General features: G+C 48.8%; 1 protein-coding gene across 3 annotated transcripts in view; it reads right to left on the bottom strand.

Annotated features, from left to right (window-relative positions):
• PNPLA7 (patatin like domain 7, lysophospholipase) overlaps positions 1-18,528 on the bottom strand; it is a 137,552-nt gene that overhangs the window by 29,261 nt on the left and 89,763 nt on the right. For all 3 annotated transcript variants that reach the window (XM_074609343.1, XM_074609344.1, XM_074609345.1), the window contains one exon: positions 6,432-6,588. In XM_074609343.1, coding sequence (XP_074465444.1) covers positions 6,432-6,588 — 157 coding nt within the window. The remainder of the gene's footprint in view (positions 1-6,431; positions 6,589-18,528) is intronic.

The following is an 18,528-nucleotide window of genomic DNA, read 5'->3' as shown; positions in this document are numbered from 1 at the left end:
AAGATCAGGCTTTGGAAAGGCGGCCAGAGCCTCCCCACGGCTGCGCCGCTGCGTTCCCCGCTCCTGACCAGGAGCTCACAGGCCATCGCCGGCCTCTCCAAGGAGGACACGGCTTCGGCTCCTGGCAGCCGAGCGATGGGGAGCCCAACCTGACGGCATCTCTCCCCGTTCCCCTGGAGGAGAGCGGGTATCTTGCAATTCTTCGTGAACTTCTCACGCACTTTCGTTTCCACAGCTCTGCTGCAAGATGGGCTTTCTTATGAAAAAGACCTTCAGTCCTAAAATTATTTTTAGCTCCCCCATGGTATAACTTCAACAAGGAAGGGACAAGGTTCTTCTGCTCACAGAACAAGAGCAAACGCACGTGATGATGGGCAAAAAAAGAACCTGAATTGTGCTATTTCATTCTTTGATGCAGAAGGGCTCCAAAAAAAAACCAGGATAATCCCAGGATTTTTCAATGTTCCTGAGTATTAAAAAAAAAAAAAAAAAAAAAGGTATGGGGAAAACTAGTTGCAAGAACAAAAATTTAAAACAGCAGAACAGATAAAATATTTTTAAAACTATTAGAGATAGCATCCAGAATTCCCGTTAGTGCCTTTCCACTGTTCACATTTCAATGGAACGCGCAAAGGAATTCACAGAGGAAAAGATGTTAAAGACAAAATAAAAACATAACTCAGGCCAGCAGTTTCAGATAAACAGCACTACAGGGATCCATTTATCCCAAAGGCAGGAGTTACAGACAATGGAAGTTCAGATTTAAAGGCAAACTGTTAAGAAATCTCAGAGTTGAAGAAAATTAAAATTAATCCATATAAGAAATTGGAGCCATCTCAGAGAAAGGTGAAGGAGAGAGACAAGGAAAGTAAACGTACTTTTAAAATCAGATTCAGATGTTCGGAATGTTCCAGATCCTGGAACATTCACATCTGGGGGATCGTTGGTTGAAGTGGTCGCTACGGGGCAGAAGCAGGACGGTTTGGGGCCTTACCCGGGTATTTCAAAGCAATAGGCACGTCTGGATTTTGCGTGCAACCTTTCATCGGAGGTTCCCAAATTACAATGCTTGATTTGATTTTTATAACGCTTGATTGTCCCTGCTCACTGCAGGGGGGGTTGGACCAGATGACCTTTAAAGGTCCCTTCCAACCCAACACATTCTGTGATTCTATTTAGGGTTAATTTCAACACCCCAGATAATATGATTGAAATGGTAAATATGAACCCTCACGCCTCATCGCTACGTGAAAATAGATTTTTCCTGTGCCTCGATACCTCCATTTCTTTAAGATGTAACAAAACCACACCCAGTATTTTTGTCTTCTGTTGTTCACGCTCTCAAATACAGATTCCATCTGAAAGGCAACCGCAGGTAACGCTTCGTCTGGCTTACAAGGGAAGAGCAACCTGCCCCGTTTTAATTCTTGCAAGAGACCTAGTGAACCTGGGATTCTGTGAACAAGACCTTCCAAAGTGGTTGATAAACTTCTAAAGATGGGATTAAGCAGCAGCAAAGGGTGACAGAGCGGCCTCGGCCCCCGCCGGCCTGGAGCAGCTCTGGGGGGAGGATGCCCCGGGCAGGTTCTCTGCTGCAGCTCATCAGCCCCACTTAAGAGTCAGTATGAGCACACTCATTTACGTGCAATCTGTAACGAACCTCACATTTATTTAGCATTTGCTGTGTGCTTTACAGCTGCTTTAGCCCGTATTACCTTTTGCCGAGCCTGAACCAGCGCTAAGGCACCAGCTACCAAGGCTACCAAGATGCTGAGGGGATGGAACACCTCTCTGATGAAGAAAGGCTGAGGGACTTGGGTCTCTTCAGTCTGGAAAAAAGACGACTGAGGGGGGATCTTATCAACGCTGATAAATACTGAAAGGGGGGGTGTCAGGAGGATGGGGCCAGGCTCTTCTCAGTGGTGCCCGGGGACAGGACAAGGGGTAACGGGCACAAACGTGAGCATGGGAAGTTCCACCTCAACATGAGGAGGAACTTCTTTGCTGTGGGGGTGGCAGAGCCCTGGCACAGGCTGCCCAGAGAGGTGGGGGAGTCTCCGTCTCTGGAGACATTCCAACCCCGCCTGGAGGCGTTCCTGTGCCACCTGCTCTGGGTGACCCTGCTCTGGCCGGGGGTGGGACTGGGTGATCCCCAGAGGTCCCTGCCAACCCCGGCCAGTCTGGGATTCTGTGAACCAAGACTCCCTTCACCTGGGGACTGGGAGACCAGTTTATTTTGCCCACCTCCTCTGGTCAGGAGGGATCTTTCCCATAATATCCTTCCCGCTCTTCACACCAATCTCGTTTGGCACCATTCGCCTGCTCCGCTCAGAGTTTGCGCTTGTTTGCGGGGATCTGTCCCTGTAGCTGTTGTTATACGGGAGGATCTGGCAGATGAGCAAAATCAAACCATGTGGGATGTGAAGTGATTTACAAAACACGGCATATGCTGACGATGCTCTCCCTCCCGGTCAGTTCCCCAGGGAAAGGCCCCTCTGTGGTCCCCACGGCGTGGGCATCCCAGCCCTCCCCCCAGACCCTCTGCGGTGGGTGCAGGGTGCTCCCCCCCATCCACCCCTGCACCCGCTCCCCTCCGGGCTACGGGAACGGCATCACCCCACTACACCACAGAACAGATTCCCCCCGCCCCCCAAAACAACAGATGTGACAGATCAAGAAAAATACTGGGATCCAGCCCGACAGCAGCTTCGTCTGGCCCGAAGTGGGGCCGATGGTGCTGCCTCCCCAGCACGGCTGCGGGCAGCGCCAGCAGCTGCACTGGCCACAAACTGGCATGAGAGGAGAGGAAAAAGGAAGGGGAAAAAAAAAAAAAAAAAAAAAAAAGAAAAAAAAAGTGATGAATTTTGGCCAGAGGGGCAGAACCTCACAACCTCAGAAACCCCCCGGGTTTATTTGAGCTGCCGTGCAAATCACAGACAGCAAACGACTGCAGCGTCCTACCCCGCAATTCTTAACTCATTACAGGAAGCTTTTTAGCTACACATTCCTATAACCATATTCCCTTCAACAGCGGAATATTCCATTCTTTGTGAAATATTTATACTTTGAAATATTAATCCTCCAATTAAAAAAACCAACCAAACAAACAAGAAAACCCAACAATCTGGAAACACAAAAGCTTTTCTTTGTTTTTTTTGCTGGTTAAACACAGGTAGAGAAGACACACAGAAGCAATACACTGTAACTCGCCTGACTGGTAGTTTTCATACTTCTCCGTATTTTGACAAAAAAAGTCATTTATTTCGTTGCAAGCTTCATTAGGCCCAGAAAACACATCCCATTAAAAACATCCTTTCTCCCAGCCTCAGGCGTACAACTAGAGATAGGCCGATTTCTAAAAATACCCAAAAAAATACTGCAGGACAAAAACCTGCATTTGTTTTGATGGATAAAAAAAAATAAAATTAAACAATATCAGAGTTATCTAATCCATCACAACAAAGACATTTCAAAAACTCCCCCGGGCTAACCAAGCCGGTGGACACGAGATGGGAAAGTCAATGTGGCTTTCAGGGAGCAACGCATCAAAAAGTCTACCAGGGTTCTTCCAAAGCAGCCAGGAACGGCTGGGTTTCAGAGACCTTTCCACAGGAGTCCTTTCCAGTGAGTCTTCAAAGAAATTCAGCCAGGCTGGGATGAGGGGATGGGTCACCGCAGGGATTAGTAATGAATTTGAAGGTGGAAAACAAGAACAAGAAGCGACAAAGAGCGATGAGAAGGTCGGAGTTTCATTCAGCACACACATTAGGCCCAGAAAACACATCCCGTTAGAAACATCCTTTCTCCCAGCCTCAAGCGTACAACTAGAGATAGGCCGATTCTAAAAATACCCAAAAAATACTGCAGGACAAAACCAGCATTTGTTTTGATGGATAAAAAAAAAAAATAAATTAAAAAATATGGGAGTTACCTAATCCGTCACAACAAAGACATTTCAAGAAGTCCCCCGGGCTAACCAAGCCAGGCTGGAAGGTTTTGCACAAAGAGCGCTCAGCAATAACCTTCAGCAGCAAGAGCCCCCAGGCTTCAGAGGAGCGGAATCAGCAGCTTCTGGAGCAGGGAGGGCTCACGCCTTTCGGAATATCGTCGGTTTGAGGAAGGACGCTCCCAGCGCATCCCTTGCTCAGCAGCCGCCTCCCGCAGCGGCGCTGCCCCGGGGGACAGCGGGAACAGCCCTGCATCTCTTGGACACTGGGAATTCGGGGTTTTCCTGATGGATTGCGCTCGGTCCCCTCAGGCGGATCTGCTATGAATCCTCAACAAACCTCCCTCCTATTGCACACGGGGCGCAGTGAAAGCAGCCCCTCTCCGTGCTCAGGCTGCTGTTGCTGCAACACAATATAAGAGAAAATAACTCAGAATAGCCGCTGTTAAAAAGATTTATAATCCCTCAAGCTACTTTGTGCATTAGCTGTGATCTGAGCTGGGAGAGAGGGCTTTCATGGCTTCCATTTCCAATGCCGCCATTTGGCTGGATGGTGCTGTCAACAGTGAAAAGGGCTTCAAACAGAGCGGTCTTTTCTTTCTTCATTCTCAAACCCTCGAACAACCTCTGGTTTGGATGTGGACCTGGCAAGCTTGTCAAAACACTCACGAAAAACCTCAAGAAAATCCATTCTTCATTAATAAGATTAAAAGACCTCAGCTAGAACAAACTTTAACCTTTCCTCCAGCTACTTATTTGCAGGTTTCAAGGTACCCGAAACACCTGAAACAACCCAAGGCTGGGCCAAAACTTGCCTTTTCCTTTGTGAAATGCTCTCTGAGCTTTGCAATTTGCATTCAAAAGTTAATCCATAAATTAAATTTCATCTTTAACTATTCCTGGTAAAAGCCAGTGTGATGCCAGATCAGGCTGCTCAAGCTCGAGAGCTGCAATGCTGGGAACGAAGCTCCTCCGATGGCAGCCCAGCCCTGAGACGCCCAGAAAACAGCTTTTCCAGCTCTGCATCACCCCCCTGTGCAGAAGAGATCTGACAAGTTAACGAACAAGAGGAGATAATCCTCCGGACAAATGCAGGGAGGAAAATTCCATCGCTCCAGCCTAACGGAGAGCAAGGGAGAGAGGGCAGAGCCCCAGCGCTGGGGGCTGGAAAACTCCACGGGGAGCAACCGGCACTCGCTCGCCCTGCCCCGGTGCTGTCCCATAAGCATCTGGTAGCGACCAACGTGAGAGATAAAGAGCGCAAGGTTAAACGGATGTCTGACAGCATTCAGCAGAGCTGGTTTTATATCTTTAATCTCAAGCCTCCTCCACCTTTGCGGTTCCAGCAAACCGCTCTGTATCATAAACAGTTTATGTTCCGGGTGCTTCCCGACCCAGCCAGGCACGGGCAGTTCTTAAATAAAAAGCACAAAAATCCCCATTCTTCAAAGAGTGACAGGGAGGCGAAACAGGGTCCTCTGCCCTCCAGAAGAGCACGAGCGTGCCGGGGCCTCAATATATATTTTAATGCCCCAGACCACGTAGTTTGCAAAGTCAGCGGTATCTCACCAAGATACAGTAGATTTCGTCTCGAAGCCGTGGCAGGTTAGAAGGCAGCTGGGAAAGGAAAGCAGTATACATGTGCCAACTACAGACTCCCATTTCCCCCTAAAACTCAAGATCTAAGCAGACCGACAGCTTAATCTAATTTAGAAAATTCCCCGTGTTGCTTCCCTTTCAGTAAGAAAACCAAGAGGAAAACGTGGTTTTCACGTGAACAATACAAAGGTGTAACGAGCAAACTTCAGAAATAACGCTGACCTTCACCTTCAGTCAATCTGAACCAGTGCGATCTGCTGCTCGTACAATTTTCCCCCAACATCTGATGAATAAATAAATTCACCCACAGAAGTCACTACTTAAAACAACCTTCCCAAACCTTGGTTTAACTGAAAATATGCATTTCTATACTTATATACACATTTCAAGTTAAAACTTTCTCCTGAACCAGAGTACCACCGCCCTGGAGTTCTCAGGCTACACCGTGAATTACACATTTTGTATTTAGTTTAGAGAAGGATTACCTCTGTCAATCAGTTCCACTGAAAAATGACAGCATGTGAGAACGAAAGAGAGAAAATTATACAAAAGAGAAACACATTTGTTGAGCGTTGGAAAGGAAACAGATTCCAGCACATCGAAAGAGAAGATAAAACAGAGTTAAACACAGGCTAACACACTTAAACAACATCGCTCTGCGTTTGTAGCGTGACTAGGATTTGTGCAGAGCGAAGCCAAGCATCTGCCTCCTGCCTCCCGGGGCGCGCGCGTGGCCTGCCAGTGACAGCTTTCCCCGCTCGCTGCCCTGGAGCCGGGCAGACACCGAGGTGCAGACGGTGGCCCTTCCCTCAGGTGCCAGCTTGGGCTCACAGTTCCGCTCCCGCGCTCCGTCCGAGGGGAGAAGTGCAGCATTTGCAGCGCTTACCATGGCCCACTGCCTGGCTTTGATCCGCATCTGATTGTAGCTGCGCTCTTCGGCGTACAGGGCACTCATGAAAGCACCGATGGACGTTCCTCCGATCATATCTACGGGGATGCCAGCTTCGATCAGCGCCCTGATAACTCCCACTTGGGAGCATCCCCTGTGCCAAGAAAAGAAAAAGGCAAGATGTTATCAGACAAACGGCCACTGAAAGAGCATAAAGACACGAATGCCACCTTCTAAGGGAACTCGAGCGTGCGCGAGCTGAGCTGCCACTCTCTCGCTAAACAAGCCTCAGTGCCAGAAACAAACATTATGAATGCAGAAAGCTTCAAACAGACCCTCTGAGGATCCTAGGAAATACAGAGCAGCCAGCCCGACTTCCGTACGGAAGGCAGCGATAGGGAAACCACAGCCAAGAACCAAGCCGGTGGACATGAGATGGGAAAGTCAACGTGGCTTTCAGGGAGCAACGCATCAAAAAGTCTACCAGGGTTCTTCCAAAGCAGCCAGGAACGGCTGGGTTTCAGGGATCTTTCCACAAGAGTCCTTTCCAGTGCGTCTTCAAAGAAATTCATCCGGGCTGGGATGAGGGGATGGGTCACCGCAGGGATTAGTAATGAATTTGAAGGTGGAAAACAAGAACAAGAAGAGACAAAGAGCGATGAGAAGGCTGGAGTTTCATTCTGCACACACACCCAGGAAAGGGGCAGAGGAGGAGGCAACATTTAAGGATGATACCAGTTCCTTCAGAATAGTAAATGTATTCCTTGATTTCAAGGAGTGCAGAAGGAACTCAGAGGAATGACGGAACCAAGCGATAAACAACAGATGAACCTCTGAGCTGATGGGACAATAGAAAAACAGAAGCAGCGCTGCCCCTGCAGCAATGAGCTCTTCACCACCTCGGCTCCCACGCAGAGCTTCTGCGACCACTGTGGGTATTCCCTGAAAAATCTTAACCTAGCATTCAAGGAAATTCAAAAGGCAAACCAAAGAAGCCGGAATAAAACAGAAAACGTAAGAACATACAACCAGGATGCACCAGCATTTTGAAAACTGCAAGCAAGCTCAGACTTCTCACTGAAAAAAAAAATAAATAAATAGCAGAACTAGAAAACGACAGAGAGAAGCAGAAAAATGACCATAATATGGAGAGGACTTTACATGAGAAGAAACTAGAGTCAAAATCTCCAACTGGGGAAGATCACGACTGACAGGAGACACGCAGGGCCAGCCAAATCACCATGAAGAAAGTTTAATTTAAAGGAAAGAATTTACACACAGACACGTGTACGTAACACACAGATTGGGGAACCCACTGCTACCACCCGCTGAAGAGGTCAAATCACAAATGGATCTAACTGTGGGCTCGAATCAAAGGGACCAGGCTGTCAGTGGCCATGAAACGTGAAAAATGGAGGTGCAACCTTGCGTTTGGGAAGCTCAGAAGCTGCTAATTGTTGTAAGTACTCGTTACGGAAGCAATCGCTCCCACCTACCATCAGGAGCAAGAGAGCAGAGGTGCAACGTTTGAGCTGATCTTATAAACAGCGATCCCCTAATGGGAGAGGGATCCCTCCCTGCCCTACAGAACCCTTACAGAAACTTAGAAATTAGCAGCGGAGGCTGATCACCTTCTGATCAGGACAAAATTATGACCTCCGGTATCAAACGCTTTGTCCAACTAATACCAAGCAAGTCAATTCCACCCGGATGGCTGCTGTGCAGTCTAACCCATACAGCTGTAAAATCCTCCTTTTCCCATTTTCATCCCATTTTTCTGTTCCCCCACGGTTCACTCTATTTCCGTCCTCTGTAGCCTTGCTGTTTACATCCTATAAATACTTGCTAACAGCTGCCAAGTCCACCGTAGGTGTCATTTGGCCAAGCTATGTTGAACACATTCTTTCCATCCAAATAAATCCCCTCCAGCTGCCGAAACGCTTTGAGACAGGTTCTCGGTTGTACTGGTGCGAATGACTTCAATGACAGATCTGCGCTGGTGTAACCCAAGAGCAGAAAACGGCTTCTTGAGCTTTCCCTCTCCAAATTCTCCTTCCCCTGGCTTTGCTATTGCTTCTTCTCATAAGATGATAGAATCACAGAACAGTTAGAGTTGGAAGGGACCTTAAAGCCCACCCAGTGCCACCCCCTGCCCTGGGCAGGGACACCTCCCACCAGCCCAGGTTGCTCCAAGCCCCGTCCAACCTGGCCTTGAACCCCTCCAGGGATGGGGCAGCCACAGCTTCTCTGGGCAACCTGGGCCAGGGGCTCACCACCTTCACAGCCAAGAATTTCTGCCTGAGATCTCATCTGAATCTCCCCTCCTTCAGTTTGAGGCCGTTACCCCATGTCCTGTCATTACACTCCCTGATCCAGAGTCCCTCCCCATCCTTCCTGTAGGCCCCCTTCAGGGACTGGAAGGGGCTGGAAGGTCTCCCTGGAGCCTTCTCTTCTCCAGGCTGGACACCCCCAGCTTTCTCAGCCTGTCCTCACAGCAGAGGGGCTCCAGCCCTCGGATCATCCTTGTGGCCTCCGCTGGCCCCGCTCCAACAGGTCCATGTCCTTCTTGTGCTGAGGGCTCCAGAGCTGCACACAGTACTCCAGGTGGGGTCTCACTAGAGCAGAGCTCTAAGTTAAAATAAAAGATGCCCTAAGTTAAAATAATTCTGTTTTCACCCCTGCCAGAGGAGCCCATTGTTTTTAGGCTTTGAGATGGCAGCTATTTCTCCAACCTGCTTCTTGTGCCGGGCACTTGCTGCTCCCGCGTCCCGGCGCGTCAGGCACCAGCCAATGCTGATGTTTCGCTGAGGAACACACCTTACGCTATCCAAGCTGCTTTCCGGAGAAGGCCTACGTCCTGTGGATTTGTTAAGACACATTTAGTCCCGTAAAGCATTTCCTGCTTGGAGGGCAACTGTAAACTGGCCAGGACCAGCTCCAGACTGGATTGTCTCCCTTCAACCTCTTCCAAAACTGCATCTCCTCGTTCACGCGTTTCTGCATCCATAAAATATGAGGGATTTGACGTGATCACTCAGATTTCTTTTTACTCTGCTGGATGATGCCCGTGCATGAATAACAACAGATTATTATTACTTCTATTGGCAAGCCATCACCTCTGTGTTGTGCGTCGGCAGAGTCCCCCCCAACACCCAGCTAACTGTGGAACAGCCCCGTATCACCAACGGACGCATCGATCGCAAAGCACTGACCTGCAAAATGGGAAAGAAAGTGCTTTTCTTGCTCTGAAAAGGAGCCTTCCATTGACTGCCAGACTAAGTTATGTTTCCTTTATACATGACTGCAAAGCTGATTCTTCCAGTTCCAGCAGCCTCAACAGTTTGCGGTTGAACCTATTTCTGCAAACTGAAATCCCGAGAAAAGGCAAACGTGCCCGAACCCACCTAGTTTCCCCAGGCACCACCCAGCCTCCTACAGACATTACTTCTTCCTAAATGTTTTTTCCCCTCCCTACAGCTTTAGGCCATCGTTACCCCAATAATTTTTCACATTACGCCATGAAATTTTCCAATGCCACCTCACTGTCGGTTCTCTCTCAGCCCCTCCTTGCCAGCTCCCGGATACATAGACACGGCCGCGCTGCCGAGGAGCCGAGTGCCGGAGCCGGCGTTTTGCCAGGCAGCAGCATCCCGCATGCTCACGACTTGCCCGTGCACCACCGATAGCCGGGGCGAGCAGCTCTCGTACTACGACCGAAAAAGAAAAGAAATCGAAGCCAGGAGCTACATCCCTGTTAACGCTAGCGCAGAAAAACAAACCCAAAACAACAGGGATCATGGGCTTCTTGTAATACCAGGCACAATTTCACAGGGGATCTGTCCCATTTTAGGGCAACACGTGAGAATACAAGTGTTTGGCAAGCGGAGTACGAAGGACGATTGCTTGTGGCAATGCTGTATGTACACATCAGTGCCGGAGCACTCGTGTAGAGCAGGGGAAGGGATGGGGAAAATCTCCGGGTACCTGGCTGATAGGGAGCGAACGTCCCCTTACTCCAGAGGGAAGGAGGGAGGCCATGGAGGTGGGAGGAAGGAAGTCGCAGAGAGGGGCTGCGCAGGCAGCTGTCCTTTGCCTTAGAGCCGCCCGACGGTGCAGCTGGATGGAGCATTTCCCCTGCCAGGATTAACGCCTGTCCCCAGGCCAGTGACAGGGACTCCTGCCACCAAGGACAAATGACCTAGAAGATTATTTTCAAAGAACTTGCACCAGAACCTGAAGATTTGCCCGACAAGTGCAGAGTCTACATATGAACAAAACCTCTTTTCCATCGTATATCGGTCCCTAGGACAGGCCGGATGAATTAGGGCCTTTCACAGAGAGAGTGGAAACAGCACCAACCAGTTTGAGGAAGAACTGGAAATAAGAGCCACGCTCCATTGTCACCCCTGCCACTGCCTCGCAACCGGACCCCAGCCAGGCAAGTCTCGGGCTGCTCTGGACATCGTCCGCCCCGCAGTGCCGCTTACTGCACTACGTACCGAGCTCGTGCTTACAATACGCTCAAAAAAGCCTCCAAAAGCAGCGCTGCGCTTCCTAAACTTCAAGCACCATCTCTTCTTTGTACAAATAATCACAAATAAGTGACCGGGAAGCAGGGAGAGGAGTTACGGGGGTGAAGACATGCTTCCTTGAAACAACAGGGCACGGCAAGCGGAGAGCACAGAAGGTCTTGCAGGAAAATTCCTGCTCCTGAAACAAGCCCTTGCTTTCATTCCCCGGGGAAATGCCACTGGCATGTGACAGTAACGCACAAAGGCCAGAGCACAACTGATAAAAGAAAAATTCTTCTGGGAGACGTGCATGTGTCTGCTCCACACGTGCCTGCCGGAGCTCAGATTAGACACGGCTCTCAGGACGGAGCGAGCAAATGCAGCCCGACAGGTCCGGTTAAAGCGTCGGCAGGAACACAGGCTGCCTTCTGTGCTCGGGTCGGGGGCTGGAGAAAATACAATTAATACAAAAACAGAGACTGCGCACCAATATTTTCTCCACAAGCCACATTTAACACTTCAATGGGATGTTGCCTGTCAGGGTTCGGAAGAATAAAGGTGAAATTGTGGGCACCCAGAGAGGGGACACTGGTGTTTCAGCCGGTGACTCCGGGAGCAGGCAGGGCTGCAGCTCGGTCGCGCCGCACACCTCTAAGTCCACGGCGGTTTCGGAAAGGAAGAGAAAACACAGCTCGGGTGTTCGGCCTCCCCAGCACCCGCCTCTCCTCCCGACTGACTCATCAGGACGAAGGGGGTCCCTCTGAACGCGCTGTTATTCCCTTTGGTTAAAAACAGGATTAGGGCCATGGCTGCTGCAGGGCTCTACCCTGTCTCCCACCAAAGCCCCCGGAGCAGGACACACGGCTTGCTGCTCCTCCTTCCTGATGTAGTTAGGCAGCAAAGCAGGTAGAAAAACAGAGAAATTGCCAAGGGGACTTTACCGAGCTCCACTAGAGCTTAACAAATCTGAATTAAGGCTCCCTCATAACCTTAAAACTAACGAAGAAGCAAAGCTATACAAATAAAACCAGCTTTTTCCTTCATATAACAGCTTTGATTCAAAGCACGTTCCAAGCAGTTGTCAGAACACCCAGCTTACGCGGGGGCGCAGACGAATGCGTATTTACTGTATACATTTTAGAGATGTGCAGAAGTGGCAGGTTGGGCAGCTATTCCCCCAACGCTGCTTCGAAAGCGCCAGAAACAAATGGATGGCGACCGAGCTTCCTGCCGACAGGAAGGGACAGCACATCCCAAACCACCGCCCAGTACGGCAGGAGGGCTCACCTGAGCTTCTTGGACCGGGGTCCCCGAAATGGGGCGGGTTACTGAAGTAGTGTGTCTCCAACTAACACAGCGACATTCAGCCTGGAGAAGAGAAGGCTCCGGGGAGACCTTAGAGCCCCCTCCAGGCCCTGAAGAGGCTACAGGGAAGCTGGGGGGGCTGTTTGCAAGGGCATGTAGCGATAGGACGAGGGGCAATGGTTTAAACTGGAGCAGGGCAGGGTTAGATTAGCCATGAGGGAGAAGTTCTTTACACTGAGGGTGGTGAGACACTGGCCCAGGTTGCCCAGAGAGGGGGTGGAGGCCCCATCCCTGGAGACATTCAAGGCCAGGCTGGACGAGGCTCTGAGCAACCTGATCTAGTTGAAGATGTCCCTGCTGACTGCAGGGGGGTTGGACTGGATGGCCTTTAGAGGTCCCTTCCAACCCAACACAGTCTATGAGTCTATGATCCACTGCAGAACTCTTACCCGAATAACAGCGTGGCAGTGGTGGTGTTGGACACCTTCTCAGAGTTATGCTGGAGGTGCTCGTTGTACAGGGCAGGAGGAAGATTAGATGTTATTTAAATGAAGGGCTATATAGAGCGTTATCTGGAAATCTGAGGTAAAAAGAAGCTCCTTCTTTATATAAAAAGAAGCATTTTTTGGTACATATTTTGTTGCTAATCCCGACTGTTGAGTGGCACGGTCACCGATTTAGAAATCAAGCAAATCATCTACAAGTTGCAACTGTATTATCTCAAATTTGGCACCTCCAATCTTTTGCAGCTGCGACAACACGTACAAACGTCGCTTGGAAAACTAATCACGCTTGTGGCTTTCCAATAACATTATTTCTCAGCTTTCCCCACCATAAAACTTCCCACTGTCATAAATCTGCCAGAATAATTACAGTGGTTGAGCTGTCAGCTCAAAAGGATAACAGAAACCAGACCGCTGCGTTTCTGCTCCTGCTGTACTACTTGTACACTTACGAGGAAGTCTCCAATCAGGATAACAACAATTAAGCCCCACTTCTAAGGTAAATAGAGGGAATAATCCCACACTACCTGGTTCTCACCCCAACATCCACCTACCAACAGGATCCTTCCCAGCAGCTGCTTTCCCCCTTCCACTGCCCATTTCTAAAACCATCCCCAGTTACACGCGTATTGATCCAGAGACCTGATTTCATCCTGCCTTCCCCTCCATTAGCAACAGCCTCCTTTCATCCTCCCACTTAGCTTTGCCCTCAGATTCCTACCATCTCCTTCACTCAGAGATAAGGAGGCATTTTCCCTTTAGCCCCCCCACGCCAGAGATCTCACGTTAACCCTGCACACTAAGGGGCAGAAAAAGCAACTCCTGTTTATCACAACCCCGGTGAAACTAACTTCCTGCAAGAAAATACAAGTACAATGCCCTTTTAGCACTGATCTTGTTTCTGCTCCATGTACTAACTCCAGAACAAACTTTAAACAGAGGTATTTATGCCTGACGCAGAAGTAAATGAGCAAAAATTGTTCAGCCCTTCCCGGGAGGGCTGTCAGGTCTACCCAGTCCTGTGGTGTGAAGGGATACACGAGTAAGGCATTGGAGGGGAGAAAAAACACAAAATAAAGCCAGAGTAGAAGTAAATCAGAAAATGCACCCGGGTTTTTGTTTTCAGATCCCCCCTGCCAGCAGCACGCGCTGGGAGGTGTGCGCAGGAGGAGGAAGGAGGGGAGAGAGGCTGGGGGGCAAACTGCACCCCCATCGCTCCCTGCCTGGGGAAGGCAAACAAGATCCCGTCTCTTACGCTGAGCCAAGAAACAATTCCGTTATCTGCAAAGAAAGATAATTTCTTTGGAAAACAAATATATCCTCCCTCCTTCCCCCACCCCTTTGAGCGTTAATTGTGAAAAGTTTTAGAAGAACCATTTTTGAGCACGGAGACTGGAAGCTTTAGAAATAAAAGACTGAAGCACAGCTCTTTAAAGAATTTAACTGTGGTTTTACTTCTCACAACTTCTCCAATCTCCTCTTTCTTAACAGGAAAGCTCATTGCCCCGATAAGGTTAGACAGAGATTCCTAAAAAATCACGACAACGGAAGAGCTTTCCCATCTTCCTGAAAGCACGGGGACTTGCCAGCAGAGCATTACGACTGCTACATGGAAAGCATTCCCTCAAACTTCCAGCTCTCTAACACCACGCATGGCTTTATTCAGCTGATAAAGAGAGGTGCAAAACTAGTAACACAAGTTAAACCACGACTCCACCATGTCCTTGTTTAATTTCATCTGTATATCAAAGTACTTACTGCTATGACTAAATGAGTTTGGTGGGTTGAAGACTGGAGATTAGGACGGGACAGTCCAAACAAACCACTTGCAATCAATTTTTATTTTTTTTAAGTCATAACTTTGAAGGAGATGGCTCCCAAGCTCCTGCTGCTTGGAGGATTTAATAGCAGCCATTAAAATCTTCAACCTCCATGGCAAATGGGAGCAAATGAGCAATTACATAGGTGCTACAGATGGGAAAAAGAAAAATCAGATCATTAAGCGTTATGTGGGTGCCAAGCCATACGAACATGGCTTTTATGTGCACGTGATGACCCAACTATTACACAACCCACCGAGCGATTAGCACTCAGATCTGATAACAGCCACGCAGCTCTGTCCACGTTTAAGACAACTGCACTTTGAGACAGAATTTTGAACTGATGCATAAACACGATTCGCATGGCTGAGCTCTTGGGCAACACACAAGATGGTCCGTCCCTGAAGAAATCAAAGCAAAGCCCCTCAGGAGCAATTACGCTGCGGTCTCTTACCTACCACTGGCAAACAGAACATCTGAAGCCTTCAGTACGAGTTCACAGCCGCGTCTCATGAGGTTTTCTCAACAAAAGCAAACACTCAGAACTCACCATTTTATTTTTACGACTTGGATTTTGTTTGTTCAAAATGATATACTCTAGGGCTGACCTGGACAAGACTCAAATTAGGTATCCAAACAGAAGTTATCATCGTCTTTTCCAAGGAAGAGTCCACATTCTTTACCGTTCTCCTTCAGCCTCTACAAAGCAGCACCAAAAGTAAAACCACAAGTCGAAGGTGTAAGGATAAAGAGTTTATATTCTTCTTTGTTATTTTCATTCCTGGATATTGCCCAGAAATCAAATCTGCTTTTTGAAAGACAGAGGGAATCCAGGAGCCCGACTGCGTGGCTGACACTGGAATTCAGATTTGGGGTTGGTTTATCTGCACGTGGCAATGGATGCTCTAGTCACGACGAGAGCACAAACACGCAGGGCACAGGCCACTTCTCAAACACCTACACGAACCCTGACAAGCTCTGAAGCCCCCATACATCAATCCGAGCTCCTATAAGGGATATAATAAAGAAAAATTACAACTCCGCTGTGCACCGAGATACAGGTATCTATCCACGCACACAAAAACTTACTGCAGGTCATCAGATAGCTTCCCTTCCTCTGAAACGTGCCCACCCCAGCAGCCAGCTAACCGTGCGTGAAGGAGGGCGAAGAGCGTGGGCTGACGAATGCAGAGGTCACGAGGATTAACCTCGGGGCTGCCAACTTTCTGCCCTTCCAAATGTCAAAAGACAGATTTGGCCTGGTCTACAAAGGGATTACTCTGAAGAAAGGGAGTTGGAGGAAGGAGATTTCAAGCATTCAAGGGGTTTTTTTTCATGACACAAAGCAGATTCGGTCTCTTCCATATCATTTTGACATTTCCATACTGCAGAAATCTTGCTTCATCAGCCATTATTGGCCACTGACAGACTGCAGATGCTGGACGGTAAGCTTCATTCTTCCGTTTAAAAGAAGGGAATAAGCATTTTCAGGTTTCTTTCATACTTCAGTTCCATTTCCTGACACCCTTTGCAGCAATATCAGGATGAGGGATGGGATCCTTTTCACGGTGCATATTCTTCAAGACCTGTCTTGCTGTAGAAAAGGAAAGCAGAGTCCTTATGGCCACCTCAGTGGCTTGAGCAAGGAATCGGAAATGACACACGAACTTCATGGATGCTGCCTGACTGCATCGGGGGAGAGAAAAAGAAAAAACAGGAGTTCCAGAAAAAATCCTCACTCCCATCTTGCATAAGGAGAAATCAGGAAATGGTGTGAAGTGAGTGCGGAAGGACCCAATCTGTGCCAGACCGGCTCCGTACGGGACCGCCAGACACCAAGCTGGAGACAGGTATCTCGGCCAGATGCAAGCAGAGCCCGGCACCGCTGACTGCTGCTCTCCACACCACCAAGGCTGCCCGAGGACACCGCTCTCCACACCAGCTCTCCAAGCTCACCAGCCATTAACCTTTCCACGATACCAGGAAAGCAAGTGCACCTTCCCAAGCCCATTAGGATCCGGCACATCCTACAGACTGGGTTTCAGAGGAGGCTACTCAGGGACCTGTTGGCGTCCATCAGAGCCCCTCTCCTACAGCTCCTCTGCACTGCTGGAGAACACACCAGAGGAGACACAGAAGACATCCCTGCCCAGAACTGGTCAGGGACTACAGGCTTTGCTTGTGTGGGCTCTTTGCTGCCCAGAACAGGCAGGGATAGTCCCAAACCTCAGCAGCTCCCGCAAACACCTTGACCGTGTCTTGGCACTGTACCCAGAGAGCACAACCAGGGTTACCAGCAGCCTGGTCATTCCTCAGCCACCGCACGTTGGAATAAAGAGTTAAGTTTATCATAATAATTGGGCTGGATGCCAGGTTTCAAGCAAATTCTCCAAACACATCCAACCCATAAGACGAGCATAAATCCATATACATTTAGATGGAACAACACCCTCCCAAAAACCTGAACAATTGTTAATGGTAACAGTTTATTACTTCACTTCTATGTAAATGCTCAAGAGCAATTTATCAAGGGTGATCCGTACCGATGCCAAAGCCGAGATGGGAAACGCCTCGTTTTTCAAAAGGAAAATCCAAGTTATAAGGGTTTAAGCCATTTGCCCGAGCCCACGCAACATGAGGAGCTGAACAGCAGCGAAGCGAACCCCTGACTGCCCACCCCTCGCTTCAGAGAGGTGACCCCCAACAGCTGCAGCAACTCAGGCCACCACGAGCACCCTGGAGAGGCTGGTGTTGCTCTTTCAGAACTACCCTGGCCAAGGTCAGAATGAAGAACGATGGTTTTAGCAAGAATCTTGTTTCAAAATTTACTTCAGAACAATTGTTTTATCCCATGATGTTTTCCAAATACTTCAAAGAATCAAGATCTAATTTTTTTTATTTTTTTTTCTTTTACACATTTTTTCAAGCTGTCAGCCCTCTCTTTACTGTGAATTTTAAGCACTGTGAGATAGAGATAACAAAGGGAATACCCGTACCCCACTACAAACCACTGAGACCAACCTTAAACATTGCTATCGGTAATCTATTTGCAGAACGCAGCGTGATCCTGAAACTCACTGCGTGATCCGAGAATTATTTCAAAGCCAAGTGCATCTCTGTTAAGTCGGCAAATACGGACACTGCCCAGCATGGCAGAAGCAGTTGGCAAACTACATTTTTTGCAATGGGTCCTTTGAGACAGGACCGGAAAGCAAAGACTGGGAAAGGAACAAAAGGGCAGATGTAAAGAAAACGAGCAGGAATGAGAGCGGAAGGAAAAGGGTGCAAAGAAACGGGGTAATCTTCAGGCTTGGACGTGTCAGAAAGGGAAACGGGGACTTCCAGACCAACAGAGAGATGGCCTGGTAAACAGGTTATGTACGATTTAGATAGGAATGGAAGCATAACGACAACATTATTAAGCAAGTTCTCAAACTGAGCAGCACTTTTTACTCTCCAGCACAAGGAACTGGTCGCAGCAGCACGTTTGGCTCCGTAGATCCCTGTGCCCATACCTCGGGGTGCCCTCAGCCGACTCCATCTGCGTAAAGTTCTGAACCCAGCAAAGGAGCTGAAAAACATTTACTGCCTTCCAACTTATGTGAGGAACATCCAGAGTCCAGGAAATTCCCACGGGATTTTCTTTCATCCCTTCTGTGATCTTTATATTGAGTATGTTTAGGATCCCATAGGGAAAAACGCCGCTCCGTGTTCTTTATGGCAGGATTTTCAGCACACGTCTCTGGAGGCAGCTTCTGAATTCAGGCACCAAATTCCTTCCCTCTCCCGCCACATTCTTCCAAAGGCACATCGTCTGGGGGCTTGTGGTCAAATTTGACAGTTTAAAAAAGCAATTCTCTTCGTGCTTCCAGTTCCTACCCTGTATCTGAGGCTCGGTAATTGACCTTAGGAGCCCACCGCCCCCATTTCAAGTGCTGCAGCTCCGCAGTGGGCG

This window comes from Larus michahellis, chromosome 15, assembly GCF_964199755.1.
Source record: "Larus michahellis chromosome 15, bLarMic1.1, whole genome shotgun sequence".
NCBI classification, from domain to species: domain Eukaryota; kingdom Metazoa; phylum Chordata; class Aves; order Charadriiformes; family Laridae; genus Larus; species Larus michahellis.
The sequence above is the reverse complement of the archived record's forward strand: the minus strand, read 5'-3'. Positions and strand labels throughout refer to the sequence as shown.